The sequence below is a fragment of the Barbus barbus genome (genome assembly GCF_936440315.1).
Source record: "Barbus barbus genome assembly, chromosome: 39".
Classification (NCBI taxonomy): Eukaryota; Metazoa; Chordata; class Actinopteri; order Cypriniformes; family Cyprinidae; genus Barbus; species Barbus barbus.
In genome coordinates, this window is record NC_136717.1 from 27,963,448 (window position 1) to 27,976,147 (window position 12,700).

The window sequence follows — 12,700 nt, forward strand, 5'->3', positions numbered from 1 at the left end:
TCATTGAAACCACAGAACGCTTCAACACAAGAGTGATGTGGCTTCGGTCAGTCGCAGTCTGATCACAGTTGACTAGTCTTTATTTACTCAGGCTAAACCGCTGAAGAACAGACATTGGCTGGAGTTTTTCTCATTGGACTTTCTAGATGTTTCTAGATGTGTTAGTGTTCATACAAGAAGTTTTCTTTCATTTCCAGTACACAATAAAGAATAATTTGGTACAAGATGGCGCCGCTGTGTTCGGACGCCGTTCGGGTCGCTCCGCTGAGATTTTGCTTCAACTTTCTTTTTTACTTAGTTTTACTTTCTCTTTTTACACATCTCACGTCGGCACTGATCACCTACAACATAGAAACACTTTTGGACATTGGAAACCGCTACACCAACCTGCTTCAGGACACTTTATCCACGAATCCTGCATGGCCTCTGGAGATTCTTCGGAACGCGGAGATAAACAATACCCCCCCGAGGCGACGGATCAAGAAACACCGCGGGAAGCGCTCTGGAATTCGAGTCAGACTCAGGAAAAGGGCTCACAGTCCTCCTCTTCCAAGCATTCTCCTCGCTAATGTCCAATCCTTGGAGAATAAGATGGACGATCTTAGAGCCAGGATTAGTTTCCAACGGGACATAAGGGACTGTAACATCCTTTGTTTGTCAGAAACGTGGCTTTCGTCCTCGGTCCTGGACACTGCTGTAATGCCGAGTGATAACTTCTCTGTCTTTCGGACGGACAGAACAGCAGAGGCCGGTAAATCCAGGGGTGGAGGAGTATGTTTCATGATCAACAAGAAATGGTGTGATCCCAGGAATATCTCCATTCTGTCGCGTTCCTGCTCGCCTCATCTGGAACATCTTTCCATTATCTGCCGCCCATTTTATCTGCCCCGGGAGTTTTCATCAATCATTGTTACTGCTGTGTACATTCCACCACAGGCGGACACGGGCTTGGCTTTGTCTAAACTTCACGATGTGCTCAGCGGCTACATTAACAAACATCCTGACGCTGCCTTCATCATCGCGGGGGACTTTAACAAAGCCAACCTCAAGCAGGTCATGCCGAACTGCCATCAACACGTATCCTGTCCAACTAGAGGACCAAACACACTGGATCATTGCTACACTCAATTCAAGGATGCCTACAAAGCCCGCTCACCACCGGCTTTTGGCAAATCGGACCATGCCGCCGTCTTTCTAACACCGAGATACAAACAAAGGCTCGTTCAGGAACCTCCGGTGCAGAGAGTAGTGACGCGCTGGTCCTCCCACTCAGAGACTATGCTGCAGGCGGCGCTTGATGACGTCGACTGGGACATGTTCCGGGCGAGTTCTTCTGACGTCAGCGAGTTCACGGATGTAGCATTAAGCTTCGTAAACACGCTAACCAAGCAAGCTACAGCAACAATAACGATAAGGACATTCTCCAATCAGAAACCGTGGGTGGACAGAACAATCCGTGCCGCGGTTAACACACGCACTGCCGCTTACAATGAGGCTCTTCTGTCTGGGAATACGAGCGAGTACAAAGCATCGTGCTATGCTCTCCGACGCGCAGTAAGAGCCGCCAAACACAGATACAGAGAGAGAATTGAGTCTCATTTCCAGCTCAACGACTCTCGACGGATGTGGCAGGGACTGAGGACCATCTGTGACTTCGGAAACAAATCCTCCGCGGAGGTGAGAGCAGATCCGTTGCTGGCCGACGAGTTAAACATCTTCTACGGCCGCTTCGATGGCAACAGCGGCGGCGTGTCTCTGCCGACCAGCGCGTCAGGAAGCAGCAGGCAGAGCAGCGATGATCCTGTAATCACCGTGTCGGAGGATGAGGTTCGGAGGGCGCTAAAGAGAGTGAACGTCATCAAAGCAGCCGGACCTGATGGGATAACCGGCCGTGTTCTGAGGTCCTGCGCTGATCAGCTCGCTGGTTTGTTCGCGTCTATCTTTAATGAGTCCCTTGCTACCTCCGTGGTTCCCACCTCATTCAAAAAATCCATCATTATCCCTGTGCCAAAGAACAATAAACCCTCTTGCCTGAATGTCTATCGCCCAGTTGCCCTCACATCTATAGTCATGAAGGTTTTTGAGAGACTTGTAAAGAGCCACATTTGCTCCTCCATCCCTGATACTCTGGACCCTCTTCAGTTTGCCTATCGCCCAAACAGATCCACGGACGATGCCATCTCTCATGTCCTCCACTCTTCCCTCACACACTTGGACAGCAACAATGGGAATTATGTAAGGCTGCTATTCATTGACTATAGCTCACCTTTCGACACTATAGTCCCCATCAAGCTGGCTTCTAAACTCACAGACCTCGGCCTAAACTCCTCACTCTGTGACTGGATTCAAGACTTCCTCACCGGCAGACCTCAAGTGGTGAAAGTTGGCCAGTTCACCTCAACCTCCATCACTCTGAACATAGGAGCCCCACAGGGCTGTGTCCTGAGTCCCCTGCTCTACTCTCTCTACACGCATGACTGCGTGTCCTCTCACAGCTCCACATCTATTGTCAAATTCGCTGATGATACTGTGGTTCTGGGCCTCATCTCCAACAACGATGAGACCGCATACTTGGATGAGGTAGAGAGACTCACATCATGGTGCCAGGACAACTGTCTCTCTCTGAATGTGAGCAAAACTAAAGAGCTGATCATGGACTTTAGGAAGAGACAGCAGCAGCCCTAAACTCCTCTTATGATCAGTGGGACCCCTGTGGAGAGGGTGAGTAGCTTCAAGTACCTCGGTGTAAACATCTCCGAGAGCCTGACTTGGACTACACACATCCAAACACAGGTCAAGAAAGCCAGGCAAAGACTGTACCATCTGCGACAGCTGAGGAAATTCAGGGTCTCACCAGCAATCCTGAAAACTTTCTATTCAGGGACCATAGAAAGTGTATTGACTCAGTGCATCTCAGTGTGGTATGGAAACAGCTCCAATCAGGACTGCAAAGCACTACAGAGAGTTGTGCGCTTAGCTGAGCGCATCTCAGGGTCTGCTCTCCCCTCTCTGCAGGACATCTACCTCAAACGCTGCAAAAATAGAGCTGTTAAAATCTTCAAGGACTCAAATCACCCTGGTAACCATCTATTCACTTTGCTTCCATCTGGTAAGCGCTTCCGTAGCCTGATGGCAAAAACTGAGAGACTTAGGAGGAGCTTCTTCCCCCAGGCCATCAGGCTCCTAAACTCTAACTCTGTGTCATAACATCACTTGACTCCATGTAAATATTACCATATCAATAAGCTATTCATAATTTTTCTCTACCTCATATTGCTGCTATTTAAATATCCTGTACAACTTTTTTGCACATTATTTTTGCACATTCCTCTTATTACTATTTAAGTCAACAACATACTGACCTGCACATTTATATTTATATTTATCTTTTATTTTATTTTATTTTATTTTATTCTTTTATTTTATTTTTTCTACTTCTCTTAATATCTGTATACTTTATAATTGCACTGTCCTTGGAGCGGACCTGACCTACATTTCACTGCTGGTTATACTCTGTATAATTGTGTATGTGACGAATAAAAATCTTGAATCTTGAATCTCTTGAATCTAATTAGTACTAATGCTTCATCAAATTCACCTCTGTCTGTCTGTTTGTCCGTCCATGTGTCTCTCTCTCTGTCTGTCTGTCTCTCTCTCCGTCTGTCTCTCTGTCTGTCTCTAGGCAGCTCCTGAAGACTGAGTTGGGATCCTTCTTCACAGAATATCTGCAGGTGATCAGTTGAGTCTCAGATCAATAATCAATAGTAAATGAAGCAGCTGTGAACTAAGTTTGATTGTGATTGTGTCGCAGAATCAGCTGCTGACGAAGGGAATGGTGATTCTGAGAGATAAGATTCGCTTTTATGAAGGTAAGATGCTGTCTGAATCATTTCTGACGGTTTATGTTTTGAAGAGTTTCCTCTGCCTTAAAAGGACAAGTTTAATGCTGATGTGACCTTCAGAAGAATCATCCACTTGTGTCACTCTTCTGAATGTCCTCCATCAGATCATTCTCTTCACTAATGTGACTAAATGTGTTTGAGTCAGCTGGTGTTTTGCTGACTTTTAGCGGATTGCTCACTGCTCCGGGTGTGTGTTCACGGTGTGTGTGTGTTCACTGCTGTGTGTGTGTTCACTGCTGTGTGTGTGTTCACGGTGTGTGTGTGTTCACTGCTGTGTGTGTGTTCACTGCTGTGTGTGTGTTCACGGTGTGTGTGTGTTCACTGCTGTGTGTGTGTTCACTGCTGTGTGTGTGTTCACGGTGTGTGTGTGTGTTCACGGTGTGTGTGTGTTCACTGCTGTGTGTGTGTTCACTGCTGTGTGTGTGTTCACGGTGTGTGTGTGTTCACGGTGTGTGTGTGTTCACGGTGTGTGTGTGTTCACTGCTGTGTGTGTGTGTGTGTTCACTGCTGTGTGTGTGTTCACTGCTGTGTGTGTGTTCACGGTGTGTGTGTGTTCACGGTGTGTGTGTGTTCACTGCTGTGTGTGTGTGTGTGTGTGTTCACTGCTGTGTGTGTGTGTTCACTGCTGTGTGTGTGTGTTCACTGTGTGTGTGTGTTCACTGCTGTGTGTGTGTGTGTGTGTGTGTGCAGGTCAGAAGCTGCTGGATTCTCTGGCAGAAACGTGGGACTTCTTCTTCTGTGATGTTCTGTCCACGCTGCAGGCCATCTTCTACCCTGTCCAGGTGCTTCACCAAACACTCCAGTACTCTTATTTTGCTGATAGAGCAGATTTATTTGCTCTGAACTAGTGAGAGTGTATAAAGGATGAACTGGTGGTGTATTTGAGACCGTGTGTGTGTGTTCAGGGGAAGGAGCCGTCTGTCCGTCAGCTGTCTCTGCTGCACTTCAGGAACATCATCACTCTCAACATCAAGCTGGACGATGCTCTGACGCGGCCTCGGGCTCGTGTGCCTCCCTCCATCATTCAGATGCTGCTCATTCTGCAGGTGTGTGTGTGTGTGTGTCACAGAACAGATGCAGCTGTTTCTCAGCAGCCCTTCAGACTCTCGTGTAAAAAAACATCAGAAACTTTCATGACGCTCTAGACTTCCTGAGTCGACGCAGAGCAGAAACTGTCAGTTTCCCTGCGAGTTTCCAGTGGGTTTCTGTGTGTAACATGTCTTAAACGCACAGGACAGCGTCACACAAGACGTGTGTATTTTGGTGTACACGTATGTGAACTATGTTTATGAGTTTTATTTCCAAGCAAACGTGTTTTGTATTGTGTGTTTGTGAGACGTGTGTATATTTGTGGTTTTCTGCACTTGCATCATCTCTGACCTTCAGACTGAGTGAAATCTATCTACACCCTACTGATTCTTCACAAGGTGTGTGTGTATGTGTGTGTGTTTCTGCTTTGTTTGTGGTTTTATTTCCTGTGTCTCTGCATGCTGCATGTTAAAGGGCTCGTCATAGTTTTGTTTTATTGTTTAGTTTTTCCGCATCTTTCACAGTGATCTGTCAGATGTGATTGCTGGTGATATTTGATCATAAATCACAGCTGCTTGCAGGGTTTCTGCTGCTCTTAAAGTCTGAATTTGCCCTTTTACAAATTTAGGCCATTAAAGGTGCATTATGTAATATTGACAGCTAGCAGTTGAAACGTGTCCTGCAAAAACCCGGAACCTGCCCTGAACACACAATTACTGGCTATAGCATTATCTTTCAGAGAAACAGCTATGTAAACATAACATGTTTCCTTAATATCTACAAACATATTATGTTATTTTTTGGCTTTAGAAGAGTCAAAAAATTACATGCAGCACCTTTAAGGTCTTAAATCAGAGCAGAAAGTCGTAAATTCATAAAATCACAACATTAAATGTTGCATGCACTGCAAAAATGTTTTGTTTTCCAGTACAAATATCTAAACATCCTTAAATCAAGAAACATTTACTTGAGAAGAAAAATGAAGATGGGTGAAGTCTTGTTTTCTGAGAAATTTAACAGAATTAAGTGAGTTTGCAAATGAGTGAGCAAATACCAGTAATTCGACGAGCGGATACGTAGTAAATTGCGTTGCATGATTCAGTTTAATACTCTCCTCCCACAAATTTTGTGTCTTGAAGGGAAACTCCTACAAATGTATATTCAATACGGTCAGGTTCAAAAATAACTGTCAGTACGGTTTTCACGGCTAAAGATGGTTTTATTTACCTTCATAAAACGTTTAGAAACTCTGTACAGGTTTTCTGGGTGAAAGTGTGAGTCATGAAGTGTTCGGAAATGGATGCGTCAATTCACCATGTGACCCTGGACCACAAAACCAGTCATACGGGTCAATTTTTTTTTTTATTGAGATTTATACGTCACATGAAAGCTGAATAAATAAGCTTTCTACTGATGTATGGTTTGTTGGGATAATACAATATTTGAAAATCTGGAATCTGAGGGTGCAAAAAAAAACTAAATATTGAGAAAATCACCTTTTAAAGTTGTCCAAATGAAGTTCATATCAGTGCATATTACTAATCAAAAATGAAGTTTTGATATATTTACGGTAGGAAATTAACAAAATATCTTCATGAAACATGATCTTAATATCCTAACGATTTTTGCCATAAAGAAAATGTATAATTTTGAGCCATGCAATGTATTGTTGGCTATTGCTACAGATATACTCCAGCTACTCATGACTGCTTTTGTGTTCCAGGGACACTGCTAATGATGGAGTGGTTTGAGTCGAGGCTGATGTAGATGTGATGGTGTGTTTCGCAGGGGGTTCACGAGTCTAAAGGAGTGAGCAGCGATTACCTGAAGCTGGAGTCTCTGGTGCAGAAGGTGGTGTCTCCGTATCTGGGGACGCATGGCCTGTTCTCCGGCGACGGCTCGGTCTCGCAGAGCTCCTGTGTTCTGGGTGAGCAGCATAACAGTAAAGTTCATGCAGCAGTCGCAGCAGATCTTGACCATCGTTCCTTTGCTGTTCGCAGAGAAGCGGCTCCTGCGCCGATGGCCACGCTCCGGCGACTCGCCCGCGAAGAACCCCGTGGTTCGCTCCAAGAGCTACAACATCCCCATGCTGACGCCGGTGGCCGAGTACGACCCCGAGAGCATCGCCGGCGCCGGGGTCAGACGCCACTCCGTGTGTCAGATGACCTCCTGCGTGGAGGAGCCAGACGTCTGCGAGGATCCGTCTCCTCCCATCTGCCCTGAGCCGGGCTTCGCGTCTGAGTCCAGCCCCGAGACCATCGTGGACCAGACTCTGGAGTCTCTGGGCTCAGACACCGAGGGAATATTCATCGACTTCGGCCGGCAGCGCTCCAGCTCGTCTGACTTCAGCCGGGAGAGCGAGAGTGCGGCGTGACCTTTGACCTGTCCACATGTACCTGCAGAGTTTGTTTCTCGATCGTGAGTGTTCAGAATAGCAGACTAACACACTACTCTACCATTCTAGAGTTGCAGTGTGAAGTGTGTAAACTGCACCGATGGACAGAGCTCTTCTACATTCATGAGTTGTTTTGCGCAGAATTGGATTACATTTAGTCCTTTAGCAGTTGCTTTTATCCAAAGCGACTTACAAATGAGGACAACAGAAGCAATCAAAATCAACAAAAGAGCAATGATATATGTGCTGTGATAAGTCTAAGTTAGCCTAGGGTTAATTGTGCAAAGCAACTGTCTTGTGTTTTCCAGATCTAATGGACAAAATCCATTAACGATTTTAATTAAAAAGTTCATTATCAGTGCAATTTGAATAATCATAAATAATTTAATCAAATAAGCTAAGTTTTTTCATAAAGTATTGCTTTAGAAATGACAGAAAAGTCAAAGCAGCGCATAAGAAACAATAACGAGAGAGCAGAGCATGTTATAAAAGCTGCTAAAGTTATTCAGACGAGCAGTGGTTTTCTCCTCTTCTTGTCAAATGACTGTTTGATTAATAATAATGTAACATACAGTAAGATCTAATAATGCAGGGATGTGTTGAGATGCATCTTATGTTAAGACAGTCGGTGTTTTGCCATCAGTGCATTAGTTATGAACACATTTTTGTTTCATAAATACTTCATCTTGTGTTTTGTTGTTTTTAATGAAAGACACATGGAAGAAAGTATTTATATTTATTTTTGATTACAAATAGAAAAAAATACTGATTTTTAAAGACTTTTTAGGAGAAATCATTGGAGCTGAAATCATTAGCAAGTGAATAAAACTAATTGCTATTTGCAGAATGATTTTTTTTCATTATTTTGTAAATAATATGAAAGTTTTTACAATCATGTGTTGAATAATGACCCGGCCTTCACAGATTTTACTAACCTGATTGCTATTTTTATTGTAATTCTAATTTTAAGTTATATTTTACTGGTGATTAAATAAGTTTGTCCTTATTTAGTTTAACGTTTTCAGCTGATGTGTGAAGAATCTTTGAGAGCTGAGACTGGATCTGCTCCTGATGAAGTTTTGGTCCCTCTTTGTTTTAGATTTGAGTGTTTCTTAAGATCTGCTGCTTGAACCGAACTCGTCCTTCAGAAGCGGTGAATTAGAGCTGGATCAGCTGAGATTCTGCTCAGGTCAGTCGCTGCAGATCCCTGATTACTAATCACAGGCATTCACTCACACTAACTAGGGAACACAAGCAGTCAGTGATCCTGGAGTTTCAGTGCTCAGTAGAGACGTTCTCCTGCTGTATTTATCCCACGGATTCACGAGTGAGTGATCCTGAACAATGCTGGCTCTATTAGCGTCTCATTCAAGCCCAACATGTGATCTACATGGATGTTTGAACTTTTGAAGAACATTTCATTCATGGGTAGATAATGCGTAGTGACATTCCAGATCTACAACATTTAGTTCCTTATTACACGTGCAGTTTTATAAGCCATCGCGCACAGCAGGTCTACTTCAGTAAACTGTTTTTTTTTTGTGTGGAAAGTGTTTAAAATAGGGAAAAAAGTAAGATTAAAATTGACAAATCTGTCATTTTAGTGCACTACCCATTGATCTGGATCACAGCGCATACCTGGTTAGTTCATAGGTTAGTTAACAGATGGCTGATGCACCTGATCAGCTAAAGAAGTTTGAGCGCCACAAACACTTTTCATGAGAGATTTATTTTGTACAGTGTGACACCAGCACAAGTCTCGTGAAGCTGGCCGTACCTTCATCTGAGAAAAGAAACGTCTGACTAGAAACTAGAAACACAAGATTCTCTCTGAAAAGCGAACGAGACATTGTTTCTCCATTTTTTCCTTAAATAGTGTTTCTTTGTAACAACATTTTCCCTCCATGAACAGAAATATGAATCTATATTAATCAAACTAAAAACAGACAAAAACAAAATCACAACAAAAAGAAGTAACTCTGTCAGTCACCTTTACAAAGCAGAGTTCAGAGAGTCGAATACATTCATCTCCAGCAAAAAACAAACAGAAAAACACTTTGGTCGTTACGCCGTCTGTCCTGTCACGTACAAAACTGACCCGTTGACTCGGACTGTAGCATGACTGAAACATGTAACGTTTTCTGCTTTAAAGTGCACATTTTGAAGCTTTCCTAACTGACACACGTGTGTTTACAGACCGACGGAGAGTGTGTGTGTGTCACAGACGACACGTGAAGCGCCTGAATCAGTGTGTGATCAGATGCATTAATGCTCATCTGAACTCACTGACACTTATTGCTGAGATTAAAAAGAAAGCTGAAAAACTGCAGATCAGCTGAGGAAACTCACACGCGTGTAAGAACGGCAGTTTCAGTTGTGTGTGTGTGTGTGTGTGTGTGTGTGTCAGTTTCATCCGTCCCACAAAGATCATCACGTCATGGGGCTTTTCTGTTGGTTTCTGTAACTCGCAGATCAGACTGCGCTGGATTATCTTTCCTATGAGAACGTCACATCATAAGCTAAAATAATACTTAAAACAATTGTAACAGCTAAAACGAATACTTCAGAATAAAAAAAAAACACTGAAAGGGTCAAATAAATAGCTGAATTGCACAAGCACTCTGATATGACCGAACAACAGGTCAAGAGTTCATTGTCAGGAAGCCCCTGTGGAGGGGAGACAGCGCCACCGTGTGTTTGAGACGCAGCGGCGCCTCGGGAAGCAGAACCCACTGCAGCTTCACCGTCATGATTTGATCTTCCACAGCTGTGAACCAAACACACAAACTGTGAACATAGCACCAACAATATAAGAGATTCACAGACATCCAGTGATTCTGACCTTCAGGTTGAAGCCCAGCAGGTCGCTGATGACCCCCGACACGGCCGACAGAATCACCACCTGAGTGATGTTGTACAGCAGAGGATTCATGGTCAGACCGTACAGACGAAACGGAGCATCCAACTCCTGCGGGACAGAGACACGGTCAGCGCTCGCTTCAGTGTCTGGCTTCGATCGTGTGTGTGTGTTTTCTGATACCTTCAGTAATTTGGTGGCCAGTTTGAGGACGTTGTTGACCAGAGTGAGTTCTTCTTTCTTATTTGGTTTCTTTTCCATTTTCAAGTACAAGTTAATCTGAAACAGAAACACATCAGATGAGACTCTGGGATGATTGTGTCTTTAAAATATCTTGTTTGTGTGTTTCTACCTGTTCTGTGAGTAAGATGGAGGTGTTGCTGTATTTCTTGCTGGTTTCTGAGCCCAGCGTGACGAATCGCAGCAGATACAGCGACAGCGACGCGCACCAGATCACCAGCTCCCAGTTATAGTGAAACTCCAGAAACGTCTCGTGCACGTGAAGCAGCTGCAGGAGAAACACTGCCATCAACACCGGAATAAAACACGCTAGTCACGAGAGAAACACACGGAGTTCATCCAGCGACTGACCTGAGCGCAGCAGATGAACACCACCGAGAGCGTGAGCAGAAACGCAGAGGAGATGATCACGTCCACCGAGCGCTGAGGCCCTCGACGCTGCAGACAGAGACGGGACAGTGTTAGCAACAGCATCACGTCTCATAAAGGACAAAACTGAGAGCTCAATCAGCTTCCGTACCTTCAGGTAAGAGCGCAGCGACAGCCACATCTTAATGTTCTGCACCTTCTTCAGCCGGAAATGAGGGACTTCTGATTTTCTGGCTCTCCGCACCGACGTCAAGTGACCAAACAACTTTGCGAACAGCAGCCGCTGAAAAACCAGGATCAGTCAGATGCTGAGATGCGCTCGGGACGCTCCGGGTTCAGTGTGTATCGGATGCTGACGCCACACTCACCTGCTTGTATGTCCTCTCAGCGACGCTAAGCAAGAAGAAGAAGAGCCAGATGAGACAGACGCGCACCACGAAGCTCAAGCTCACCATGGCCATCACCAGAGCGTCTGCGGACGAGCCGAAGGCCACAGACACCAGCTCGCCGGCCGACAGAGATGCCAGCTGCTCCGGCTCTTTGTGCTGGAACAATCTGAATGCAAACGGAGTCAAACCCAGCGTCACAGACACCAGATTCCCAAAGATCTGATAGCCGATCCCTGGAGTGTAGAGATTGACCTGCAGGCGAGATCATGTGGTCACGAGATGTTCAGTGTTTATCAGTTCACTGCATTCCTTCCTCTGATTCACACTCACCCTGTTCATTATCATGCCGCTGATTTCCAGCACAGACATGTCTGCTTTCTTGCATTCGTTTCCTTCCCACACGATGGCGCTGACGCGCTCCAGGCCCGGATTGGAGCTGTGGAGCCACGGCATGTGACCCTTCACCAGCAGCAGAGCCACACACACACACACACACACACACATCATTTATATACACCTACTGCAACAAAACTCCAGGGGCCAGTGGTTCAAAAAGTTTAATCTGGATCAGAATGATCTGGATTTGTGAATCTCATGTTTTGCTATCCAGGATCAGGAAACCCGTCTTACTTTTGTGCTGGTTTTTCAAAGAAAAATTGTATTGGATCACCCTGATCCAGATACACACTTTTTCAGATTTCCAAATCTGGATTACTAGTGCTCTACGGAGCCCCTAAAGGGACAAGGTGATAGAAAAAAATGCCAGTGTTTTGGATTCTAATTTTGCATTGCATTTACACAAATAACTACTTCTGACTGGTCCATCTCTGATGATTGTGCCAATGTGGTTTACAATCAGTGATTAAATTTTTAAATAATATTTTTGTTTGATATTGACAGCTATTTTGGTATATATTAATTTTACAAATGTTGTATTTTTTTGACGAGTTTTAAAGTTATTAAATTTTTGTTCCTGAAATCCACTCTCCTGCTGGGATCAGAATAATCCATTTTTTTCGGATCAAAAGTCTCCCAATCTTACTAAAACGTTTTGAAGATTTGATTTTGTGATCTAATCTGAATTCAGGATTTTTTTTCTTTTGAACAACGCATTTTAAAGATTTGATCCAATCTGATGGCCAAAATCTGATCAGATTACTGTTGAACAACTGGCCCCAGCACCACAAAGCTGAACCAACGAGGCATCAGCTCCGGATCTGTGACGCACCTGATGAAACGGGTCGTCTCTGAACTCTTTCTTGGAGGCGGAGCAGACGGCGGATCCGTCAGCATCTGTTTCGCTGGTGCAGGACGAGCGGCACTCGGCGCAGTGCAGGAAGTCCTCCCACAGAACATCCTCGGTCTCAGACTCGTGCCGTGCACTCTCAGAGTCCTGCGTCCGCGAGCTGGAGCACCGCGAGCTGCAGCTGGTGCCTGACTTCAGTGTCTCCTGAGAACAAACCATACATGAAGGAGTCTGAAGCCCTGATCGTGTGTGTGTGTGTGTGTGTGTGTGTTA

The 12,700-nt window shown here is 44.7% G+C and overlaps 2 protein-coding genes across 12 annotated transcripts in view; one reads left to right on the forward strand and one right to left on the reverse strand.

Moving 5' to 3' along the window:
• LOC306858177 (proline-rich protein 5-like) overlaps positions 1 to 9,264 on the forward strand; it is an 18,678-nt gene extending 9,414 nt beyond the window's left edge. For 2 of the 4 annotated variants that reach the window (XM_079398588.1, XM_079398586.1), the window contains 7 exons: positions 3,683 to 3,731; positions 3,812 to 3,869; positions 4,593 to 4,684; positions 4,808 to 4,948; positions 6,720 to 6,858; positions 6,932 to 7,349; positions 8,426 to 9,264. In XM_079398588.1, coding sequence (XP_079254714.1) covers positions 3,683 to 3,731; positions 3,812 to 3,869; positions 4,593 to 4,684; positions 4,808 to 4,948; positions 6,720 to 6,858; positions 6,932 to 7,305 — 853 coding nt within the window. In that variant the 3' untranslated portion in view covers positions 7,306 to 7,349; positions 8,426 to 9,264. Of the gene's footprint in view, positions 1 to 3,682; positions 3,732 to 3,811; positions 3,870 to 4,592; positions 4,685 to 4,807; positions 4,949 to 6,719; positions 6,859 to 6,931; positions 8,336 to 8,425 lie in introns of those variants that run through there. The other 2 variants (XM_079398587.1, XM_079398585.1) reach the window with 1 other exon arrangement.
• Positions 9,035 to 12,700, reverse strand: part of LOC306858174 (protein PHTF2-like) — a 17,305-nt gene continuing 13,639 nt past the window's right edge. For all 8 annotated transcript variants that reach the window (XM_079398577.1, XM_079398573.1, XM_079398580.1 and 5 more), the window contains 9 exons: positions 12,410 to 12,631; positions 11,512 to 11,640; positions 11,161 to 11,433; positions 10,944 to 11,075; positions 10,775 to 10,861; positions 10,536 to 10,691; positions 10,367 to 10,462; positions 10,169 to 10,294; positions 9,035 to 10,093 (listed from right to left, as the gene is read on the reverse strand). In XM_079398577.1, coding sequence (XP_079254703.1) covers positions 10,073 to 10,093; positions 10,169 to 10,294; positions 10,367 to 10,462; positions 10,536 to 10,691; positions 10,775 to 10,861; positions 10,944 to 11,075; positions 11,161 to 11,433; positions 11,512 to 11,640; positions 12,410 to 12,631 — 1,242 coding nt within the window. In that variant the 3' untranslated portion in view covers positions 9,035 to 10,072. The remainder of the gene's footprint in view (positions 10,094 to 10,168; positions 10,295 to 10,366; positions 10,463 to 10,535; positions 10,692 to 10,774; positions 10,862 to 10,943; positions 11,076 to 11,160; positions 11,434 to 11,511; positions 11,641 to 12,409; positions 12,632 to 12,700) is intronic.